At 33.9% G+C, this 26,031-nt stretch overlaps 3 protein-coding genes across 3 annotated transcripts; all 3 read left to right on the top strand.

Moving 5' to 3' along the window:
- The first annotated feature begins 10,050 nt into the window (after window positions 1–10,050).
- Window positions 10,051–10,401, top strand: LOC143251720 (protein FAM200B-like). Its single transcript, XM_076502963.1, has one exon. The coding sequence runs from the start codon at window positions 10,051–10,053 to the stop codon at window positions 10,399–10,401; it is 351 nt and encodes a 116-aa protein (XP_076359078.1).
- Window positions 10,402–10,507: 106 nt separating this feature from the next.
- Window positions 10,508–11,086, top strand: LOC143251719 (protein FAM200C-like). Its single transcript, XM_076502962.1, has one exon. The coding sequence runs from the start codon at window positions 10,508–10,510 to the stop codon at window positions 11,084–11,086; it is 579 nt and encodes a 192-aa protein (XP_076359077.1).
- Window positions 11,087–11,088: 2 nt separating this feature from the next.
- On the top strand, window positions 11,089–11,835 carry LOC143251718 (protein FAM200C-like). The gene has a single exon (XM_076502961.1). The coding sequence runs from the start codon at window positions 11,089–11,091 to the stop codon at window positions 11,833–11,835; it is 747 nt and encodes a 248-aa protein (XP_076359076.1).
- The last annotated feature ends 14,196 nt before the right edge of the window (window positions 11,836–26,031 follow it).

Below are 26,031 nucleotides of genomic sequence, written 5' to 3'. Positions count from 1 at the left end.
GGAAAATTAACTACTTAAATTATTTGAATATTTCTACAAGACCCTGGTGTGTCTACTAGATGTATTTGTGTGGTTTATTGAATTCTATAAAAACTCTTATATAAAATAGTTATGTAGTAAATAATTACTTTCTGTAAAATATTTAGGTCATGCAAACCTATCTTAATTTTATGTGTGTGATATTAACATTAACTCTCAGCTATGAAATTTTCAAAACATTTCATCGTAATGATTTTAAGAAACAATTAAATATACGTGTCTTTGTTGTAGATTTTAAATACTGATTTTATTTCTTCCTAAATAGTTTTCAATCGTTTCGATGATTGCATATTTTTAGAACTACAATTTTTTTTGTTTTCATTCGAAAAACAAAGGATACATTTTGACTCTAGACTATGCCATTCGGGGATACATGGTTTTAAGAAAGGAAAAGCATTGATGGCCAATTGAAACTTCGTATGGTCGAAAGTGAAATGACTTATCTAACAATACATCATCTTGTTCCATAAAAAAATATGTATTCTCCCATCATAATTCAGTCTCGTAATTCAAATAACATACAAAATGATAAATCATTATTTTCGAAATTTAAAAAAGTTTTGTAGTTGCTGCAGAAATTGTTCATAAATATCTTTTCTTCTAATATTGTATCATGGAGTGAGCTTGTACATCTCAGTGTAGTGCATATACCTGATAATATTGTATCATGGAGTGAGCTAGTACATCTCAGTGTAGTGCATATACCTGATAATATTGTAGCATAGAGTGAACTAGTACATCTCAGTGTAGTGCATATACCTGATAATATTGTATCATGGAGTGAGCTAGTACATCTCAGTGTAGTGCATATACCTGATAATATTGTATCATGGAGTGAGCTTGTACATCTCAGTGTAGTGCATATACCTGATAATATTGTATCATGGAGTGAGCTAGTACATCTCAGTGTAGTGCATATACCTGATAATATTGTATCATGGAGTGAGCTTGTACATCTCAGTGTAGTGCATATACCTGATAATATTGTATCATGGAGTGAGCTTGTACATCTCAGTGTAGTGCATACGAGGGCTGTTCAAAAAATACGCGGACTGACGTCATAAAATAAAATGTACTTTATTTAGAAGTTACAGGTCTGGGACCCCTTCAAAGTACTCTCCTCCCCAACGCACACACTTATCCCAACGGTGTGTCTACTTGTTGAAACAGTCCTGGTACGCTTCTTTTGTAATGTCCTCCAGCTCCTTCGTCGCATTTGCCTTAATCTCGGGAATCGTCTCAAATCTTCTTCCTTTCAAGGGTCTTTTGAGTTTGGGGAACAAGAAAATATCTCAAGGAGCAAGGTCAGGTGAGTAGGAGGGGTAGGGAAGAACAGTGATCGAGTGTTTGGCCAAAAACTCACGAGTTCTGAGGCACAAATTTCGCAGCAACGCGGTGCATCTTCAATTTTTCGGTCAAAATCTCGTAACAAGATCCAACTGATATCCCACACTCTTCAGCAAGCTCCTGACAGTCAGACGTCGATTTGCCCGCACCAGGGTGTTGATTTTGTCGACGTGTGGGTCGTCAGTTGACGTGGAAGGACGTCCAGGACGCTCATCATCTTCAATGGACTGTTGACCATTCTTAAAACGTTCATGCCACTTGAAACATGCCATACGCTTCATAGCAACATCACCGTAAGCCGTGTTAAGCATAGCAAAAGTTTCAGTCGCAGATTTTCCAAGTTTAACACAAAATTTCACAGCGAGTCGTTGCTCCTTCAGGTCATTCATTCTGAAATCCGTCAAACGAAAAAATCGCACTTCACTTAAAACCGCGTAGCTAATACACAAATGAAGATATCTGCAATCGGGAAATGGCGTCGTAATCAGCTGATCTGTGCAAACCTAGCGACACCAAGCGGATTCCCCTGGAACCAACTGGAGCCGCGCAATTCAAATAGTCCGCGTATTTGTTGAACAGACCTCGTATACCTGAAATCATATCCTTATTGAAATAAAACCCTCTATGATTTGAACAGGTAGAAAGAAAGAATGGAAAACTTACATGATGCGTTTTCATCAGTAGACTATGAAATTTGGAAGTTAAAGTATAGGCAATGGTATACATCACTACAACCGAGTTTGGGAAACAGGGATTGGCTAAAATCAATAAACACGCTCTTTTACTCAAGTTACAAGAGCAAATTGTGGCCATTTTATTTCAAACTATTGTGTTTTTCCTGCTCTGTGATTGAGGGTGCCATACAACACTCAAATAAATAAATAATGTACAACCATTACTAATTACGTTGGAATTGTACCTTAAATCAGAAGTAAAATAAAAATTCGTGACTTAAAAATTAGATGTTCAAACTGGAATAAAGTAAAAATAATTTAATAAATAAATATTAATATGAAGTTTTTAATGTTTGGAAATACAAATTAAAGTTTATTTTCCACGTTATTTCAATTCAGTAGTACAATTTTCCCCTCGAGGCTGTTTCTAGTTCTTAGGGCGTGAAAGAAATATATATTAATTTCTTATATGAGTATAAACAATACACAATCTATGGTAACTACACAAGGATGAATGTCTAGCTACTGCATCTTCTTTAACTACTGGAGGTGTTACTCATAAACCGCTCTTTCTATGCAGCACACTTTACCTTCCAATGTTTGACAAACATGTACAGATAACGACTTTAGAGGGTTCGTTCCAGCTATTCATTAATACAGAAGTTCACGAGAGATATCTGCAATTTAATTTCAATTTGTGAATACATGTTATAAAGGCCCTCTCGTGTTCATTTAAACGTGGGCTGAATGTGTTGTCTTGGTGAAACCATACCTTGTTTGGCATGCAGTGCATACAGACATGGTAGTTACTTATCATTGTTACTGTAACTTTCACCCATCATATATTACAAGAACATAAGTTTGCGACTTGTATCAAACCTGAAACATATTAACGGCAATAAAATTATGAAATGTGTGAACCTTGCTGTCGATACATATTTTCATTTGGTATGTGTCCCTTATTGTAGAACGTATAGCCCTTCCACGCTAATTTTCTCGTTTTTCTCGACATTTCAGTCGTTGATGCTTTAAACTGAGAAAAGATGATCGGATATATAGACTGTTACCATGATTTTAAAATAAAAATCCTTTGTTTAAAGGTACTTAAACAACAAAGATTAAAATAATTTTCCATCACTCATGGAAATATTGAATAAAAATTCCAATATCCAAAGTTTATTCTTGTTAGCTTGGTACATTCCAAATGTTTAATTAAATGTCACGAAGCGTATATGGTAGAGGTAAATAGTAAACATATTTAACACATTCAAAACAGGAGATAAATACTTGCACATCACCAGGAGATCTGCTCAAAGTTGTTGTTGTTGTCGATACTGAACGAAGATTTCCAGCTACTCGAGGGCTATCTGCGCTAACCGTTTCTATTCTAGTAGCGTAAGACTAGTCGTCGCCACCCACCGCCAACTCTTGGGCTATTCTTTTACCAACGAATAGTGCGATTGACCGTAGCATTATAACGCCCCCACGAATAAAAGGGGCGAGCATGTTTGGTGCGACCGGGATGCGAACACACGACCCTCAGATTACGAGTCGCACGCCTTAACCCACCTGGCCATGCCGGGCCATTAATACAAGCTATTCACTGGTTGGCTTAACTTTCAAACAGTATTTCAACAGAAATTATAAATTTAATATACCCTAACTTACGAATAAACTTACTTGCAGATTTATTTGCTGATTAGTCAATAGCACACTGACTGAAACTAAAAGGTTGAAGAATTGCTAAATTTTATACATTTGTATTTTAAAAGAAAGATGACGTTTTGAGCTCGCGAGCTTCGTTAGATCATACAGTTTTCAACAATGACGCATATAGTATTTGGAATGTCGGCGATTGTTCGATCTTTTATTTAATATATTTTGTTCGGCTTTCACTATACTTGTCTTTCAACTATTCTTACGTAATAGTTTCGATTTCAGTTGAATTTTCGAGTTTTTTTTCTCGAATTTGTAAATTGTAATATATTTTTGCAAGTTCAGAGCAGATCTACATATTGTTGTTACGGCTATTAAAATACAAAAATACAGCAACTATCTCTCTTCTAACAACAATTATTCATCTGATATTGTAGGCACGTCACGTTATTAAGGGTAAAGCCTTGGAAACAATAATTCTAATCAATCTGATGTACAAACGGCGTATTTGATAGTTTATGAATTAATATCGTATGAAAATGGTTTCATTTTTCAAAATACCTTCTGACAACATTTTTATTAAGACAAACCTGTGCTCAGTAGTTGTCATACAAAGTGTTATTACTATTATTTGTTACAATATTTTCTACATAGACGAATTTGGGTAAGTCAAGAATTGTATTTAAAAAATTAGTTTGATTACTTCACGTGAAAAGTATTTAATTGTGAGAAACAAGGAATTAAAGCAACAAAGATGATTATATTGTCTCTTTATTTGAATTGAATCCGTAATTCTGTACTAATATCCTTAAATTTGTTTGGCGATGGGTGGTGATGACTAGCTGCCTTTCCTCTAGTTTTACACTGCTAAATTAGGGACGGCTAGCACAGATAGCCCTCGAGTAGTTTTGCGCGAAATTCAAAAACTAACAATATTTTCCATTGTTTACATTTATCAGTATAGATTAACTTTTTTATCGATAGCTGGCAGCAAATTGTACCGTTTATTAAAATTTTAAAACAAAATTAAGAAAAATAAATAAAATAGCAAATTTACTAAAGACCTTTTAACATTGAAATATAATTGTTAAAGTGCAATTTATGGCTACTCATTTAGTTTTAGGCATATGTTAATTATTAATTGTATATTGCTTTACTTCGATAGAATATTTTAAATTTTCAATAGAATAAAAGGAACATTACACATAGCTTGTATTATTACATATGTAATAGGTTTAAAAAGCTTTCCAGTGGCACAGTAGAATATTTGCGTACTTACAACACAGGAAAACGGCTTTTGATACTCGTGGTGGATAGAACATAGCACAATGTGAAGCTTTGTGCGTAACTACAAACAAACAAACTGAAATTTACAAATGTGTCCACAACACTCTGTTAATAATTTTGTACACTTTATCGGAATTGTAGAGTATAGGACTTAGTTATTCATTCATCTATGACGTAATCTAATTCAAATTAAATTTACTCCTTTTCAGTTGATAAACGAAGCCCAAGAGCTGTTGCTAAGTGTTGTTCACAAGCTGCAGTATTCTTGTCAATCACTTGAAAAAACAACAACAATGGCTCATCCAATTAGCACTCTAACAGCTTTGCACGATATTAAAAAAGTATGCAAAAATATGACATGTTTCTTACTCTTGTTTTGTTCAAAACATAAAGTGTGCCCTTTCTGAGAAGTGAAAAATATATTTAGTGTTTAGTAAATGTATGTCATTATATTATTAACAGTTTAAAGTCTTCTTCATCGTAGTATAGTTATATATGATAAAAGACGATAAATTACAAAATTCCTGTGGTTCACTTTCTCTATCTAACATTTCACTGTTTTACTTGAGGTTACGTGCATAGCATATTTAAAGTACTTTAAACTATTTCATGTTAACATGAATGAAACTTATTCAACAACGTTTATACGTGATCAGAAAACATACAACGCCAAGGTTTTAATCAGTTCTCAAAAGAAAATGTAAAAAATTCCTTAATAGATTTAACAATAGCCCGTCTATTTATTACGCACATCTCAAATGAAAAACCATTCTCTACTAGATTACTCATGTGTCAAACGAGGGATTGAACATATATCTTTAATTTTATAATTCTACAAAGTTAAAGGTGACATACTAAGGTGTTAAAGCTTCGTATGAACTAATTTCCTGAAATAAGAATGGTTGCATTTAAGAACATATAATAATGTTGGAAAAAAACCGTGATTCATTAAATCAAATATTACAGTTGTTTCTCCTTCTTGAAAAGAAGTTTTTTAATAATGAGAGGATGATTCTGTAATTTTGTATTCCAAACAAATAATAATCTGTGTTTAAACTAATATTTTACAAACAAACAAAGTATAGCAGTACTTAAACTATAAGAACACAGAAATATTCCTAATAAAAACAAATCAATAATTTTATTTACACGAAATCGGAATCACTTTTTACCAGAAATTTGCGATTCTTATTAACCACTAGCTGCGAATGAAATATTATAAGAGGACAGGAGCAAATTTTTCTGACCACGAGGGGAGAACAAACCAAAACATTGGCTTAAGGGAATCTTTCATAAAACAAGAAAATACAGATTTCGACGCCAAACTATTGTGAAGGTGAAATACACTAAATCTCAATAATCATCCTTCTCATACTAGCAGTATTAACTCTGTATAGATAGTACTTTAAGGTATTCATATAAAACAACAATCGGAAATAATATTGATAGTGAGCTTAGTCTAAGCAATATAATGTTTTATTTGATAGAATAGATTAAATATTTAAAGATAATTTCAGAGAACTTACTCAGAGTTACAAATTGTTTCATCAGTAGTAGCGTATTCTTTTATGACATTTTATCACATTGTAACCCTGTACTTGTAGGAATTTGTTGGTTTTATATACTTTATACTACCAACTTATTTTTATGCATTACTCCATTCTACAGTATGTTTAAAATATTAATTATGACCCAATAAGTGTTTTGATTCACTACACGTTATTTAAATATACTATTTTTACTTAATTCCAAATATCATCAGTATATTATCACAAACATTGTAAAATGTTAGGAGTGGTCCACATATAGTGTCGTAGTGTCTATTATATGCGTGGTGTGTTTAAACATTTCTCTCCTACACTAACCAATTATCTGAGTGAAAATTTACGTATATGCATATATCATCATGCTAGTTAATTCTTGTGTATTAATAAGAAAGATAAACTGTCCAACATTACAAGAAATAAACGTGTAGTCCAGTCTATCATCTAGCTTAACTCTTTCCACGGAGTTCTGATTCTTTCAGAATATTTCAGCTATCGTTATTGATTTCAGATAATATGTAAATGTTTTACTGTTTTTTTAGAAAAAAAAATAACGTCTTCATTTTTTATCTCTTCGTCAGAGTAACAGTTTCGATTGAGTTCTCTGTGTAAATCGCTGGATAGGGAACCACTCGGCAACAATAACGCCAGCTGCTATACAAGAATGTATTATAAAGAATCCACTACCTTGGCTGACAGGTTGCGAATGTCTAAATCGGCGATTTTAAATATAACAACTAGACCATGCCATGACTTTGTTAATTTGCACAGAGCTTATTTGTGTACTTTTTAAAAATTACATTGATTTTTTTAAACTTTTGTTTTATTTAGATTATCTATTTTATTGGCAAACTGGATAATAACTTTTTGTTTTTATTTTCTTTTAATTAATTACTGTAGTATCTCACATTAATTCCCGTTTGGTGTTAGTAAGGTTTCGTGAGATCTACAAGGCCTAAACTTGGAGGTGTCCTTGCAGGTATACTTATCAATATTGTTTGTCCTCCTACCTATTTCTATTTTTCGCAATATAAGAAAATAGATGCTTCTTGGTTATTGTGTAACCAGCTATTCTTAATGCATATGTAATTTTAAATCAAAGAGCCCGACATTCTTTCTGACAGGAATTCTCTAGAAACTAAGACTTCGCAATTTTTTTCTCAACAAACAGCATTTTCTTGATGACAGAATGATGAATCGAAAAGTTGGTTGCTACGATCTATATTGAACAGATTCTGTTCATAATAGAGACTGAACCAAAATACTGATTACCATTAGCGATATCGGACAGGTTAACTTCATAACTGAAGACCAAACCAAAATATTGATCATATAGTAATGTTAAATCTCTTCATGACCTAGTTTATATAAACTACAATAATGAATGAGACCCAAACTAAAATACACATTAAAAAAAATTATACAGAATGTAACTTAGAAAAAATGTTTTATTTGATATCTGTCACTACAAAATATTTTTACAAACCTTTTCAGTTACCAATACCCGTCGCACCAAACATGCTCTCCCTTTCAGCCGTGGGGGCGTTATAATGTGACGATCAATCCTAATATTTGTTAGTAAAAGAGTAGCCTAAGAGTTAGCGTTGGGTGGTGATGACCGGGATGCGAACCTGCAACCCGCACATTACGAGTCGCACGCCTTAACACGCTTGGCCATGCCAGGCCGGAAGTTAGAAAGGGTAGTATTAGGGTTAAGAGTGGTGAAATTAATTGTAAAGTCCGTATTGACCAACACATTCAACTCCCTGGCTTATGTAAAAGAGGAACTATTTTGAGGGAAGAAAAGGAATAGGAAGTATTTGAATTATGAACTTAAATATGTTATAGGTGATTCCTTGACGCGGCAAGTGCATAGAATAATCTGTGGAATAAATAAGGAGAAAAAGAGTTAACTTATGCCACCCTGGGTCACAGGAGTAAGACATAACTGCCAGAACACGAGAGGACTGGCAATGATGCACTCTTTGTTTTATGCGTAGGGACTAACAACATGAGAAGTGCAAATAGTTGATAAGAGCATTTAAATATATTAAAATATCAGTCCTGTCGATCGTACAAACTCCAGATAGAAGCTTTATTTCAGCACTGAAACATTATACTATCGATAAATGTCGTACTTATTTTCTTCTGAGGAACAGGACAATGAAATTTACATCTTACCTGTTGTCGAAAAGGCCGTATTGTAAGTAATATAAATAATAAATATATGATATGCTAAATAAATCTCTTGAGTCACTATTTATTTTGGAATGATACCACTAACAGGGGACTTTCCCATATATGATAAGTAAATTTTGATTTAAAAAAACAAACGAACCCTTCAGAGAAGGCTTCATATCATGTTATTGTACGAGTGGTGTGAAGAAAGGTTTTATACTTCTTCACCAACACAATATCAGTATAGGAAATTTATGGATATGTGTGTATGAGCAACGGAATAGTGTATTATTTATATACATAAGGTATGCCACTGTCCAAGAAATAAACGTATGGACCGTTTAGACGTCCAGTTTACAGCTTTACGCCGAGATGTGCTTGTTTCGGAATTGATCAACTTTCGTTACTGATCTCGTAGAATATGTGAGATATATATATCTACTTATGTATAACAGTCGTTCTTAACCTGGGGGTCGTTTGAAGTTTCTTGGGGTGTCACAGAAGGTTTGGGAATTATTGGGAAATCACAGAGCAGTTTGTAGTTTTTGTGGCAAGTGAAAAACACGCTGAAGTACGGCAGTTGAATCGCGTCGAGATGCTTGTTGCGCAACCACCTGTCTAATTTTGAGTACAAATTTTCATATATTAGAACATTTTGAATTGCCTGTATTTGTTAACTATATAATATTAATACATCGAACTTAAAATTTAAATATCAAAATTTCCATCGTATTTGGTATGTTTTCTCATTATATACATATATATACTTAAAGCGTAAAATGTTTGGAAAGATAATTTGGCTTCTGAACCATTCGGTCTCAAGGGAATTCGTCCTCAAGATAATTAGGTCTTGAGATAATTGAATCTCAGGATATTTCTGCATTAATTCACTTGACCACCAAAAATTTGCCTGATAAACCTCAGCAATTAAAAAGAGAATTAATTTGTCCACAAGACTTGTATTAAATTACAAAGACAGATAAAATTTTACCATATTATATATATAATGTATATATATTGACTGACTTTTTATTTAATTTATAAAAATAAAAAAATATTTCGTAAATATATATATATATATTTCAAAAGTCTTTGACTGATTAGTGAAATATCGACTCCAACTCCTATAAAATTGTCTTGACTCCATGACTCCGACTCCGAAGCACAAACTTTTACTTCTGTGAAGTCAACTTTCACTTCAATATTTTATTAAATGCCACTTGTATATTTTTGACGTCACGACCTTTTTCTCATTGTTTTATATTTTTTATCTGAAACGAAATTTTATTTTCTTTGCAGATACACTTCTGATTTCTGTTCGCAATATGTCTGCAAAGAAGCGTACATACAATGAAGCCTTTCTCAAGATAGGTTTCACAAGTATATTTCAAAACTCTGTGGTCAAGCCGCAATGCGTCGTTTGCGGAAATGTTTTGAATCATGGAAGTATGAAACCAAGCAAACTGAAGGTGCATTTTGAGTCTCTTCACAGCCAACTGGTGGACAAAAGATTGGAATATTTCAAGCGAAAAGAAACTTCTCTAAAGACCATTCGCATGGCCTCCACTGGTCACTTCGCTAGTCAGAACAAAGCAGCGTTGGAGGCTTCATACAGAATTGCTCCAGAAATGGCGCAGACCAAGAAGCCTCATTCCATTGGTGAAGATCTGACTTAAGTCTTGCATTCTGGAAGTAACGAAGGCAATTCTTGGAGAACAGCAGGCACTTCAGTTGAGGGCAATTTCTCTATCGATTGATACAGTCAAAAGTCGGATCTCGGACATGAGTGAGGATATTCTGCTGCAAGTTGTGACTGCTGTGAAAAGTAGTCCTGTGTATTCATTGCAACTGGATGTGTCGATAGATGTTGCCTCGTGTTCCCAACTGATTGTTTATGTTCATTATCGTGACAGAGAAGTTATGAAGGAGGGGTACTTGTTCTCTGAGCCAGTGACCACAACAACTCGTGGAGAAGACATTTTCAAAATTCTAGAAACCTTTCTTCTTAAACATGAGCTGAGGTGGGAAGAACTTGTTGGTCTGTGTACAGATGGGGCTTCTTCTATGATTGGTTGCAAATCCGGCTTCAAAGCCTTCGTGAAGAATGTCGCTCCGCATGTCATGTTCACTCATTACATGATTCTTCGTTATGCTTTGGCGATGAAGACTCTCCCACTTGGACTTCAAGAAGTGCTCACAGACGTTGTGAAGGTTGTGGACTATATCCGAGGGAGTGCAATAACTTCAAGAGTTTTTAAAGTGCTTTGTGAAGAAATGGGCGCTGACTTCTCTGTTCTTCTGTTTCACACGGAGGTACGTGGCAAGGTTCTGAATCGGTGCTACAACTTCGAGAGGAAATAACAATGCTGTTGGAACAAGGTCGTATCTCGAAAGAGAATCTTCTTCATGAAAAGATGCAAGATGACCATTTCGTAACAAAGGTTGTCTACCTGGCTGATTTCTTCTTTGAGGTGAATTCCTTGAACATTTCACTCCAAGGAAATCTTGCAATGCTGCACACGGTTCGTGACAAAGTGGCAGCGTTCAAGTTTAAGATTCAACTTTATCAGAAACGAATTCAGGACGGTGACACAACGTCCTTCCCTCAGATGACAACTATCCTGGCTTCTATGCCAGAAGCTGAATGCAGTTTCCGTGAAGAGATCTCAGCTCATCTTCTGGCGGTGAATAACGCCACCGAAGGTTACTTCCCAGGATTTGATGACTGCTGTACTGAGGTGTGGATCTTCAGACCATTTTCAGTGAAGGAGAGTACCATCAGTGATACTGATGTTGCTGCCAAGGTAGAATTTCTTCAAATTCGTGAGGATACTCAGATGAAAGTCGATTTTTCTGAACAAGAGCTTCCTATATTTTGGGCAAAACTGAAGCACGACTATCCTCTTCTTTCGATGCGTGTACTGACTATGCTGATCCAGTCCCTCTCGATCTATCGCTACGAAGCTGGATTCTCAGCAATGATGGCTCTGAAAACAACGGCATGCAATTGTCGGCTTGTGATTGACGCCGACATGAGATGTTGTCTGTCGAGCACTGCTCCTCGCTTTGATGTACTTATAGCTGCGAAACAATATCAATCCTCACACTGAGTGAATAATTAGGTTTTGTATGATGTTCAGTAATTCCATGGATTTTGCATTTGTTTTGCACTTGTAACATTTCTCAAGGTCATTTATTTGTAACATTTTCAATAAATTAGGATCTTTATATAGTTTTTGTTTTATTCTACCTTCATGCAAAATTCATCATTAAAAAATTATTATAGGGGTCACGGTAATACCCTGGAGAGTCTCAGTGGGTAAAATGGTGAAAAAAGATTAAGAACCACTGATGTATGAAATAAAATACACACAGGATGTCATATTTCTCTTACTTACATGTTGTTTTTGAATCAGATTTTGTTTAAATATCTGTAATTCTTTTAAATAATCTTCTCTGTATCATTTTAATTTGAGTTGGTTTCAAAATGGTATATCTTTATAAAAAGTACTGCTGTTTATAGCTTACGTTATTCGTGAATTTAAGGATTTTTAACAGTAGGTGAAAATGATCGTTAAAATTTACCTCGTAACGACAGTTCGATCTTCACAAGTAAAGATGATGTAAATTGTATAGATAACCAAACTTACTGTTGAAAATAACTTTAATATAAAAATTTAATTTCTACCATTCGTACAAACGACAAGTCGAAATGAAATGCTCATGTCAAGTACTTGGACATCAAACCATTCCTAAATCTCAAACTAGTTTTCCACAATGAAATGGTGCAATGAACGTTACACGCTCAAGAAACTTGAGTTAATGTTGACACAAGTTTAACAACGCAAAGAGAAGGCCTCATTAACTGTTAGAGTAATTGCGTGATTAAACTTTTTTATGCTTATAAACGCATAATTTGCAGCACACCAGCCTATCGTTACGTTGAAAACGGTTTACACATCACGTGAACAAATCTACCCTTGTTGTGATAATGGTATAATATTTCAACCTTTCATATAACAATCCTTTTATTACTGACGCCCAATGTATGTCGATCTTTTTCCAGTTTCAGATGTTCACAATAACTGAAAATTCAAATGGTCGTGCACCCCTTAAATGAATGTACATAGTTCAAAGCTCACAAAGAGACCACGTGGTACGATGAAACTGAAATAAAAGTAGAAGCTTTACGCCACAAAAAACAGTACATGAGAAACAGCTGTTTTTAATTTTCACAACGTTTCGGGCTGTCTTTCCTGATAACGTTAATCTTTTTTTTTTTAAGACAAACAACTTTAGGAATTCGTGTTTGTTTAAAATTACTGAAAGAAAAACTTTTAGGCGCGAATCGTTCTAAACACTAAAGATATCTGTTTATTATCAGCCAGTATACATAGAACGTATTTAATAAATTTACTTTCACCTTCGTGACAAAGTTTACGTAAATACATAACATAAACTGTGTTTGTGTGTTTTTCTTATAGCAAAGCCACATCGGACTATCTGCTCAGCCCACCGAGGGGAATCGAACCCTTGATTTTAGTGTTGTAAATCCGGAAACATACCGCTGCACTAGCGGGTGGGCCAAACATAAAAAAATTAAGTTTTCTTAGGTTCTAATAAAAAGTTAACTAGCAAGCTAAACTCTGCAATAAACTTTTGAAAAAGAACCAAATTTAATTTAACAGTTATAAATATAAAATTTACAAACGAATAAAACATTTAATTGTATAAATAAAACAAGCCCTAAAACATATGTACTTCGATGTAATACTTGAATTATGTATATATATATATGTATATATAACACGTTTTTAAACTGTAGGACATAAAATCACATACGAAAGCCATTTCAGTATGTTGTAGTAATTAGAAAATTTGAACACTACGATAAGGCTTTAGAATGGAAAGTTAAATAGCTTAGAACTCGATTTGTCGTTTTTGCTGGTAAAGGAAAACGAAAATTCACCATTATCTTTGTGTGCTTGTGAAGAGACAAGTGAAGCGTTTCCACTTCCAAACAAATCCAGCACCAAGGATGACTGGTTTGAGGAACCAAAAATATCAAACTTCTTGGTTGTTTCTGAACTTCCGAAATAAAAAAAACAAAGATGGGTTTGGTGAAGATGGGAAAAAGGAAGTCGAAGGTGTGTCTTCATAGTTCTGGTGTCGAAACATCGCAGCTCTGAATTTATCTGGCTCATTAGGCGACTCAGCATCATTCCAGGTCTGTTTTGTTGAGAAGATATTGGTGACTCTGTTACAGCGCTGCTTCGTTTTTGTGGAAAGGTGGCTTTATTTGTAACAAAAAGGGTTTCTTTTGCAGTAGTTTGGTTTAATGATTGACAATCAGTGACGAAGTGCGATCCTGAAAGTTTCTTCTTGTGCTGTTGAAACACTTCCTAATTTATCGGAGGAACGTTGGTAACTTTATTCAAACCTATCAGATGGTTTGAAATCCAACTGACGAACTTCTGTTTGAAACTGGTTAATTCCAGCTAAACTGTTAAAAAATGAAGATGGAACTTTTTGAATGTTTTGTGTTTTACATTTTTCATCCTGTTGAACCATGTTTCTACTCTTGTATACAAAACCTGGTGACTTTTTCAACTGATTCAAGATTTCCTGGCGTTTCATAAAATTTAAAGAAGAGTGAGGACTCGATGTCATGTCTCCTTTTGCTTTACTAACTTGTTCTTCATTATCTTGAGTTTCATGTATCATATCAGCTGTATTCTTTGTACATTTAGGTGTTTCAAAATTGTTAGAATTTAAAAATGGTGTGAGGTAGGTGTTGATTATTTTAGAAATGTTATCTTTATTTTCACACGATTCACTTAATCTGACTTCATCTTCATCCACCTTGGAGCTTGAGAACCTCCCATCAGAAACTTCCTTGAACTCCTGTTCTTGTGGAAGGCTTTTTATGGAATAGGTTTTCGTCTTGGACTCCTGTAATAGAGGTAACTGTGGAATAAATAGCTGAAAAATGTTATCTTTAGTAAGCTTTGGTTTGTTTACACGTGGAGTGTATGACAACGACTGACACTGTTTTGTTGCTGTTGTATCAATACATTTCCCGTTGTCGATGAAGATTGCCCTATCTCTTTCTCTTCATTTATGGCCTTTAATTCGCAGTCTTTAGCGAATTCCATTTGGCCAATTAAATTGTCTTTAACTATTTCCATATGAAAGGGTTCGTTATTTGTAACGATTTTCATTCGGGAAGATGGTCTTAGAACCTTATAATTTTCTCGAGTGTGTTTATGTGAATTAATGACCTTAGTAATATTTCCAACTTCCTGTTTAGTTAATGCAATGTCAGCCAAACACTTGTTTGTTTCTACTTTAATTGAAGCTAACGTTAAAACAAAATTTTCAAGATGTTGGAAAACGTTTTCACTGTTTCTTTTAGCTCGTTCGCATTTCATACGAAAAAGATCGGCCTGACTTTGTCTCAGCTCAGATTGGTAGATTTTAAGTTGCTCTTCCACTTTCGCTAATTCCTTTTTTTCTCAGCTAATTTTTGTGCCAGTGGGTGTCTTTCATATCTCACATAATACTCATTCCATTTCAGCCGATAATGATCCACATTTGTTTTCATGTTTGCAGTCTCTTCAACGTATTTCGATTTTTGTCTTTCAAGTTTATCTTTTAAACTGTTAACGTGGTTCCCGAAGAAATTCGTTTGATCTTCGAAATGCTTCGCAAGTTTCTCTTGATTGATAAAAGTTTTGCGTTTGTCGTATCTTCATATAGTTGAGAGATGGACTGTTGTAGTTCCGCTGTTTCGTGGTTTAGTTTTCGTATTCTTTTCTTAATATTTCTTGTTTCTGTATTTCCTGTTGAAGTTTCATTCTTATTTGTCTAGTAGAATCGGTAACAGCCGTTTCAAACGACGAAAGACATGTCTCAATGTCGGTAGACATTTTTTATATCTTTACAAGATAGCCTATATGGTTAACACTAGAGGAAACTGAAAAATAATAGAGTAAAATATCTTATTCTTTTCAAACCAGAATAATTAACAAGATACAATTTTTGTTTTTACATGACAATATTGAATTACCAGAGGAATGGTGCAAGTTTAAATATCACTAGCACATTTACTGTACAAGTAACCTCATTACTTCACTGGCACGACTTTTAACATTTTGTACAAATGCAAGAATACATAGTTTTCTTACTTTTAAATTTAGAAACTTTATGATTGTTTATTCATCAGTTGTTTTCAATTGTCTTTGTTTTCTGATTAATTGTTGTATTTATCAATGTAGTCTTGTCTCTTGTGAGGTGAACTTACCAAAACAGTAAATGAAGTTTCTACCTGTCAGATATTGAATTATTTAATATTATTTAAAATATAAATAATTCATTATAGTCTTCATTTAAGTAAAACTACTTTCTTATTGTTTCGATTCAGAATTAATAAAGTGACTAAAGAGTCTCTGTGTGTGCGTTTTCTTATAACAAAGCCACATTGGGCTATCTGCTAAGCCCTTTCTTACAACAAAGCTACATTGGGCTATCTGCTGAGCCCTTTCTTATAACAAATTGTAAATCCGTACACATGCAGCTGTACTAACGGGAGGCGAGAGTCTAGGATAAAACTAAGTATCATTGTATTTCCTACAGTTTACTTAATATATATGGTGACACAAACTATCAAAAATTGTTCCTCAAGGTACAAGTAATTTGAACATTTCTGTAGAAAAACAATAAAAAATACATTTTCAGAGCATATAAACCAACTTTGTATGATGAAAAAAAGTTTATTTTGTTTGAATTTATATGAAAGATGTGTTAGTACGTCTTAATAAGACCCATTCACTGAAATTGTTTGATTCTGTGGTACAAAAGTAAGAAAAAAGACTGTAAACAGTTAAATATTACTAATGCAATTCAATAATGGTATAATAACTTGAATTAGCTATGTGTGGGGTTAAGTCATAGTTTTGACAATGTGATCAATATTTTTATCCTAACACCATACACCAAAACTTAATTTTCGTTGTTTTCTTCCTGAGTAGCCAAAGTACTGTTTTACAGTATTATACAAAGTGAACTAAAAGTTGGGTTGTTGCAACTTTTCTAAGTTTCCAAGCTTGGTTGAATGGCATCTTCCTCGGATATTGACAAACGTGGCCCTCAGAAATGGGTTCCCAAATCTTCAGATTTGATTTCTATGAATTTATTTTAGGGGGTGTGGACAGCGTAAAAATAGGAGATCAGGGACACACAACACCTGAAACAAAAAATTCATGACGAGTGTCGGACTGCTGACAATGACAACATTCAATAGAGAATTGAAATACCGTCTACAAACTTGTTTCGAATTATAAAGACAGCATGTGGAACACATTCTGTAAATTTGATTGAAATGTTCATGGTTCCAGACTTGTTAGACACTATATATATACAGTTTAATCCTATTTAAAAAGTTAACTCGTGATAATAAGGTTGTAAAATATTTAAGTATTAGTATTATGCAACCAGTTAAATCATGATAACAAGGGTGTAAAATACGTAACTTCAATTACAAGCATTATATAAGCAGTTAAATCATGATGACAGGATTGAAAAAAATGCGACTTCGGTTAAAAGCTTTATATAAACAGTTAAATAATTATAAAAAAGGATTAAAATTTGTGACTTCAAGTAACAAAATATGTAACACGTGGATATTATGTTTAATAGTTTTTAGATATTCAAAGTATTACTCAATGTTTTACCTGAACTGGGCGTGGTAGCGGATAAAATATAACATCAAACAATCAGTTGTTAATAGTCACTAAGGGATCCGATGTCGATGTGTATGTAGTTTGATCTTATTAAAAAATATATGTTGAACATTCTAATAAATGATTTTTTCTTTAGTATCTTTGTGGATGAATGTATGTATAGAGTAACTACCTTTTCTTACTGTCATGCAACTAAGAAAACTCAGTGAAAATTTCTAATTCGTGCATTTTGGTTCAGATAGTTTATTGTACAGCTTAACGCTTAACAACAAAAACATGCATAATTAGTTGGAACTTTTGTTCTTCAATACACAGATGGCCCCTTTTAATCGAAATTATCTAATGTTTGATCATTCGAGGCATTTAATGTAACACAAACCAACCTAACGTAAAGCGTTTGAGATAATATGATATATAGTAATTCCCTCTTAATGTCAATATATGTATTAAATTAGCTCGTATTCGTTCTGTTGTTTTTAAATATAGGGCGAGCATGGATACAATTTCATTTTTGATTGCCATTTCTCACAACAGCGTTTGGATGCTAGGTTTCAGGGGCGTAGATTTTTTAACCCTATGGGGGGATGATTTTTGGAACCACTTATGTGGACTGTTCAATTTGCAAAATGGTAATCTCTGATTACGTGAACCTGAAAGCTGTAAACATGCAGTCACAGAGTAATCTTGTTGCCACGATACTTGCATATATACTTCGGTGTACTGACTGATACGAACGATCGCTTAGATCGAAAAGCTTAGAAGCACGCCTATATTAAAGATGTACATTTCGGCTACTGAAAAAGCCTACATCTAGGACTAATTATGTAATTCCCATGGTAAGAACATGGGAATCACAAGAACAAACACACAATTTGTAGGCCTGTGATGCAATAAAAGAAATCAACAGACCAAACTGTAGGGGGGGGGGATGATTGTATGCACCATACCTCCCACTTAAAATGAAGGGGGTGTATACCCCATCCCCCAGGATCTATGCCCCTGGTAGGATAGGATTTGGCGGTAAATCGTCACATTATTAACAGTCAAAACTCAAAGTAGACCTAGTTTATACTTATATATATATTTAATCGTAAAACTATGCATATTCCTTCTCTTATCATAATTTGCATAAAATCATAATTCTAACTAATTAAAAAAAGCTAATGTTATATTGCTACTGCTAGCATTGGTTACAATGTAGCCTAATGATCTGGGAACCTTTTTTCGTTAATTCGCTGAAACTTTCTTTTAATACTAAGTATATATATATATATACTCTTCAAAAAAGAAACGCAAAAGGCAAAATATGAGACAAATTGTTAACAAGTTTATTCCGGGTAGTTCTAAATGACATGTGTGAAACTTTGCACATTCACTGCTGAACACCCAAAGTCTGCAAAGGCGAAGTCCACGCTCACTAGTTGAAGTTTAACGTCACTCAACGTCAATAATGAGTATGCCCCCTGTGAGCATCAGTAACTGCTTGGCATCTCCTGCCCATGGAAGCGATGAGATGACGAATCACATCCTGTGAAATGGCTGTCCATTCAGCCTGCAAAGCTGCTGCAAGCTGAGGTAGCGTCTGCGGTTGAGGTTGTCGCCGTCGCAGACGTCGGTCCAACTCGTCCTAAAGATGTTCGATGGGGTTTAAATCTGGTGATCTGGAGGGCCAGGGAAGAACGTTGATGTTGTGGTGTCTCAAGAATACAGTGGTGAGTCGGGCTGTGTGAGGACGGGCGTTGTCATTTTGAAAAACGTCGTTGACGTTCACCATGATAGGTTGCACATGGGGCCGAAGAATCTCGTCGACGTATCGTTGAGTCGTAAGATTCCCTCGAATGTGCAAAAGGTCTGTTCTGGCATTGTAGGCGATGGCAGCCCACATCATGACGCTGCTACCACCAAATCTGTCAACATCCTGCACACGAGGTCTGCCAGATCGTGGACGGTCACGAGTTGATCCATGTTGTTGGTGACGATTCCATAGCCTTGTGATGGTGCTTGGGTGGACATTCACAGCTCTGGCAACATCTGATCGAGATTCGCCTGATTCCAAGCGACCAATGGCGTTGTTGCGTTGTGCTTCAGTCAGTCTTGGCGTAACTGTATTGTGTGTCGGTGGCTTAACACTGAGCTACGGAAACCGAGAACCCGTCACTTTTATAGGAATTTTGCACATGTTGCACTTGCAGAACATGCAGATCTCTCAAACAACTTTATTGGACACGCATGCGTTTTGGCGAAAAATCCGATGTTTTCCTCCGTTTTCAAAGTGCACAACTTTTATTGTCATTTTGGTCTGACAATCAGTGCCTTAACACGTGTAACATCATATACTCTGAGCTTGTAACGTTATTACATATATTTCTCTTTAAAATAAAAAAAATATCCCTTTTGCGTTTCTTGTTTTGAAGAGTATATATATATATATATATATTCACTTTAACGTAACCTTTATTGTAATAAATTTAGGCTATTTACTTCTAGTCTTCAGGCGTAACCTAAACCATAACATAATGTAATTGAGCATACTTTAGCCTTTTTATGCCTAGTACAATAAACATACCGTTGTATATTTAGAACCATGAAATACACCATTAGAGTTATTTTTCATAGCCATTATGTTTAGAAATATTTCTTAAGTTAGATTTCAGGATATTTCATAAATATATTTCTTAAAATTAAGTTGCAAACGTGTATGAATAATATGCATACTACCTTACTAAGAGTCGAAGCCAAAGCCTACTAAATATATTTCCAAATGTGAATGTCACATAAATTTGTATAGAAATATATATATATATTCTTGAAGTGTTTTGTTTTCTTGTGTTTTGTTAACTCTGAATACCAAGCAATCGTCATGATCATTTTTAGTCGTTTGGTAAAATGTGATACCTAAAATTCGAAGGATTTTGAGTTGATTTAATCTAAATACGTCAACTGTATTATGATGTTTTTTATTAACTTGTTGCTGAAAATCAAAGTGATCAAAAGTACTATTTCCATAGCAAAATATTTTTTCACCGAAAAATGACATTTAAAGTAAATTACGTTTTGATTTGTTTGTTTTTTTTAATTTCGCGCAAAGCTACTCGAGGGCTATTTGCGCTAATCGTCCCTAATTTAGCAGACTAGAGGGAAGACAGCTAGTCATCACCACCCATCGCCACCTCTCGAACTACTATTTTACCAACGAATAGTCGGATTGACCGTCACATTATACTTCTCCACGACTGAAAGGGTGAGCATGTTTAGTGTAACGGTGATTTGAACCCGTGACCCTCAAATTACAAGTTGAGTACCTTAACCTACCATAAGAAGAATAATTAGAACTTCTCTATGTTTTGGTTGAAATATTTTAAACATGTTCTACGCTTATTTTCTATATTATATAAAAATATCATGATCGACTACCTCAATTATTTAATAATCAGATAAAAGGAAGAGAAACAAAATAACATGACGAACACCACATTGAACTTTCAGCTGTCTAAGGTTTTTTATAGCTTGAATAATAGAAATCCTGCCCCCCCCCCCCTATTGGAAAGAAACCCGTGCAGAACTGTTCGAGAAATGGCACAAGGATTGGGTGCTGGCATTTCCATAATTTTTAATCAGCTATTTGGTACATTGGATCTTTTACGATAACAGAAAGCGATTTACACAATAACTCAACAATGACGAGGCTCCAAAACACATCCCAAAGTCAAAGTTGCACCAACAGAAGATTATGGTCACTGTATGGTGGTCCGTAGCCGGTATTATTACACCTTGCTTAACCATGGCCAGAATATCACTGCAGTAGTTTACTGTCAAGAATTGGAAGAAATGCATCGAAAGTTGCATGAAAAAAATGCCAGCATTAGTCAATCGAAGAGGACCAACCTTGCTTCATGATAATGCTCGGCCACACGTTGCTCAAATGACGCTGCAACTGCTCCAGAAAATGGGCTGCGAAACATTGCCTATCCTCCTTATTTCACTGATGTGTCGTCCACCGGTTCCCACTTTTTTGAAGCATTTGGACAACTTTTTACAGGGAAAGATTCAAGAACAGAACATCATCAGAAAATGGCTGTGAAGAATGTTTTAGTTCTAGGATTTCAGTGTTTTATCGTCATGGCATAAATAACCGTGTTTCTTGTTGGCAAGTGTGTATAGATTCACTATGTTCCAATTTTAATTAATAACATTGCTATACAGTTAAAATTTTAAATCTGCGATTATTTTCAAATACCCTAATACAAACACAGAAACATATTCTCGTTCAACTTGCCGGAATATCTGAACCATGTGGAACTCAACGAAATTATTAAAAATTCTAATTGTAAACCGGTAATTAACGAAATATATCGAGTGAACGATTTATATGCCCAAATTTATTGATTATTTGTAATTAAGCACAAAGCTACATAATGTGATATCTCTGCTCTACCCATCACGTATATCGAAAGATGGTTTCTAGCAGTGTGAATCCGCAAGGATACTTCCGTGCCACTAAAGTGTGGGTACGTTTTCTTCGAAGGCGAAAGAACTACATATTGTTTCATTCACGACACTATTACCCTAAGTATTTAATTTTCAGACATTATGAATAAAAATTTAATTTAAATTTCCTTATATATAAAAAACAACAAAAACAAAGTGGGTAAAAATGAGGAATTTCTATGTAGTAAAATTGTTTAAGTAAACTGTTACTTATCTACAATGCTCACTGTCATGTTTACGTTATTACATTTTGTGGCAGCTTAAGAAATTACATGAACCAAAAGTTTAAAAATGTATATTTCAATGTATTTCTCAAAATAACCTTAAAATAGATAGCCCTTTGTGGCTTTGCTATACGAAAAACACACAAACACACTTAACATAGATATTTTTATCATTTGTTTTTGTTTTTTATCTTCTTGAAGTCTTAATTAAATTATTTATAGTTTACTTTTGATTACCCATATAGGTTTCCACATAAATATTATTATTATTACGACGTATAGACCTAAAAGTACCAATCGAGGTTTAAAGTCTCAACTTTATTTTTGAGCAGTTACAAATTCTCGTGACTTATCACATGAAAGTGGAACACCCACCTAACGATTAGTCTTAAAATTAATAGCAGGATGCTTGACGTAATATTTCTAAAAAAGAAACAACAAAAATGTTCATTGAATAAATTAGCTTAAACATCTAAATGATTCATGTTTAGGTAATAATGAAACTTACCTGAATTAGATTTTCTAGTTTTAATAATTCTATTTTCTAACAATTTTGTAAATACAAAAGTCAAATATTTTTAAAGATACAGATTGTAAAACTATTAATTATTTCCAGTATTAATAATATATATTTTATATTATATTGTGTTTTGTTTTACAGTTTTCAACTTCCGTAAGTAAAATAAAACTAAGTATTGAATAAGTAGCCGAGATCAAGCTTTCTTTAGATAACAAGTGATATTTTGATATGAACAGTTACACTAGTTGATGTATAAATATATATTTATATATATTGCCAATTTATTCGGTCTTATATAACTAATGTTTTGAAGCTGCCAAATGTTATTGTACAGAAAATTAGTTTTATGAAATACAGGCAAGTAGTGGTTGCAAAGCTAGAAACAATAACTCCAAACACTGATGTTTCTTCTAATTTTAAAGTAAGATTCCAGTGTGAGAATACGTTTTAAAACTATAGATTAGACTTCTTTTCATACATTAAATTAACCATCAACTAACCGTCATGATCCATGTTTGGATCCATATTGATCCATATTGTCTCTCTGACGCCTCTCTTCATTCTCGATCCTAACATCATGTCATCATCATCATCATTATAATTGCTATCCATAGTGTTATGCCAAAGCTGTAGACATGGAAGATATTACAACGTAACACAAGCATCACCAAATAAATATTTAACGTGTATCTTATGGAAAAACAAAATTTGAAAGAGCCTCTATATAGAATAACAAAATCAACACGACACAGACTTATTGTAGAAAGAGTAAAGATTAACGTGACTTACTAATAATAAGCTAGGACTAACGTGACTTACTAATAATGAGCTAGGACTAACAAGACTTATTAATAATGAGTTAGGAATGACGTAACTTACTAATATTAAGCTAGGATTACGTAACTTACTAATGATAAGCTAGGACTAAGAGACTTACTAATAAGATTTTTCCTTTTAGTGAAACATGTTTTTGGAAAAATTATGTGAAGTTTTTAATCAACACGAAGTTTGATAAAATTTAGCTTTGTTTTGAAACCTCAAAGTAAGAGAATCGTGTAACAGAGAAAGAAAAATAGTGTAATTAAGAGTAGTGGATAATGTGATAGAAATTATAAAGTTTGATGTGTTCTGTGGCAAAGTAAGTGTGGAATATTAGACTTTAGTGTAATGCGAAACTAACCATGGTTTGATGGAAATTTCGCGCAAAGCTACATAAAGGTTATCTGTGCTAGCAGTCCGTTATTTACAACTGATAGCCTGAAAGAAAGGCAGCTAGTCAATAGTAAGAAGCACAAGTTATTTGGCAGCTCTAACCTAATAGCAGGATATGACCATCACTCTTATAAACCATAGAATTTCCCAAAGTGCAAAGCTCCTTTTTACGACACTGACCCTTAAATTCATAGTACAGCACGCTAACCATCGACGCACGATCAGCCCACGGACTCAGAGGAAAGTCTGCTTGCGTACGAGGGTAAAAATGGAGTTTCGATACTTGTGGTGGACAGAGCACTCATAGCCCAGTACGTAGCTATGTGCTTAACTACAAGAAACAACAATGCTGAAACTATAGATAGTAAATAACGTTATTCTCCGAAAATTACGAATTTCATTTTTCACATTTCTTTTATGTTTATAAATTTGAACTATAAGTGAATTTTCGTTGCATAAAGTACAAGACAGTTTACTATAAAAATAAACATTAGGTACAAAAACTTCAACAAGTATAAATTTCTAAGCTAAAATAAAATATTGTTCTTACCATGTTAAGGATCATGCACTTCTTAAACTGTAAAAAATAAGGAAATAAAAAATATGAGAATAATGCATACAAATACCAAAATATACATTTTATAGTAATATTTCATATTGTTTTGGAAGTTACATATAATTAACATTAAGATAACATATTTCTTTGTTTTTTTCTAAATTATCTTTGTAATTGAACAACAATTTTATGACAATAGTTTCTACCTTCCAACTCTTGTCGAAGTACTGATTAATGTGTGAAATTTAGGCTTAAGTAAACATTTTTTTTTGCTCTCTCACTCTTTAAACAAGTTGTACATGTTTTGTACTATCAGTTTCGAAACCATTCTGGGAAGGATGATTAGAGACATAAGCTTAAACAGAATGTCATCATCCAGTAGAGTTTATGTGAAAACTAAAATATTTATATGAGCATATTATATATTACTCTTAAAGTAGTATAAACCTCATCAAGCGTTGAAATATAAATATATTTTACTATATTTTGAAATTTGCCTTTAAATCCCATTAGTTTTTTAAACTGAGTTTTGTAAACAGTACAAAACAAGTTGGTAATTTAAGAATTCATACCAGCTTATTATTGGTTAGGAAAACGTCATTCCAGGTCGTCTTTGTTAATTTGTTGTATAAACCTCAACCCTTATTTGATAGTTCATTCCTCCAAAAAATAATTTAAATAATGACAGTGATTGACAGTGATAGTTTTGTTTCTTTATGTAGCAAAATAAAAAAGGAGTATTAACTTTGAGGACATAGTTTATTGTATTTTTAAAGAGTCAGGTTTATTTTTAAGTTGAAAGAAAAGCTAAATAAGGCATTTGTATGCGCACAAAGTCAAACAAATCCACTTAACAGTTTGACTTAACAAGTCATCGAAAAGTTCCAAAATAGTTCCAGCACGAACAAAGTTCCAAAGTATAGGCTATTCGAATTACAAAACCAGTTCAACATGAAAATAAGTTTGTGCAATCACCTACCCGGTTGCCCCACGCTAGTACAGCGGTATGTCTCCAGATTTACAACCCTAAAATCAGGGGTTCGATTCCCCTTGGTGGGCTCCGAAGATAGTCCGATATGGCTTTGCTATAAGGAAACACACACACTTACCTAGCGGTTTAAAAAACACAACAGATCAGCTTCTAAAATTATGAGACTTATAAGTACTATGATGAGCGTTTTAAAGCCTTCTTGTTCATACGGTCCTAACAGTTAGCAAGAATTTTTTTATTTCTAGGCTTACTGTTTTTAATCAAGTTTAACTTGAGAGCATTAACATTTAGAAAACCTTCCCAGCATAACAACATATATTTACAAAATAACGCATTACACAGTAAATTGTCAAAAAGACAGTATAACTTGCTTGCCTTTTACTCCTTCTGACAATCCGTACAGACGCTGTTCAGAAATTGCAGGTCATCCATCTGGGGGAAGATTTCCTCCCGACACATATTCTTTATGTTTTTTACCTAAAGAAGAGAATAACGAATATTCTAAAAGTTGTTGGTAATTAGAACATTTCTTTCATGTGAATGTTTTGAATTATGTGTCACAAGACGCTCTTTA

This window comes from Tachypleus tridentatus, chromosome 6 (genome assembly GCF_004210375.1).
Source record: "Tachypleus tridentatus isolate NWPU-2018 chromosome 6, ASM421037v1, whole genome shotgun sequence".
NCBI lineage: Eukaryota > Metazoa > Arthropoda > Merostomata > Xiphosura > Limulidae > Tachypleus > Tachypleus tridentatus.
Note: the sequence above shows the minus strand (reverse complement) of the source record. Positions and strands in the feature narration are given on the sequence as shown.

Bases quoted from the DNA above. Each gene is read 5' to 3' on its own strand.
- LOC143251720 (XM_076502963.1), top strand. From the start codon at position 10,051: ATGTCTGCAAAGAAGCGTACATACAATGAAGCCTTTCTCAAGATAGGT.
- LOC143251718 (XM_076502961.1), top strand. From the start codon at position 11,089: ATGCTGTTGGAACAAGGTCGTATCTCGAAAGAGAATCTTCTTCATGAA.
- LOC143251719 (XM_076502962.1), top strand. From the start codon at position 10,508: ATGAGTGAGGATATTCTGCTGCAAGTTGTGACTGCTGTGAAAAGTAGT.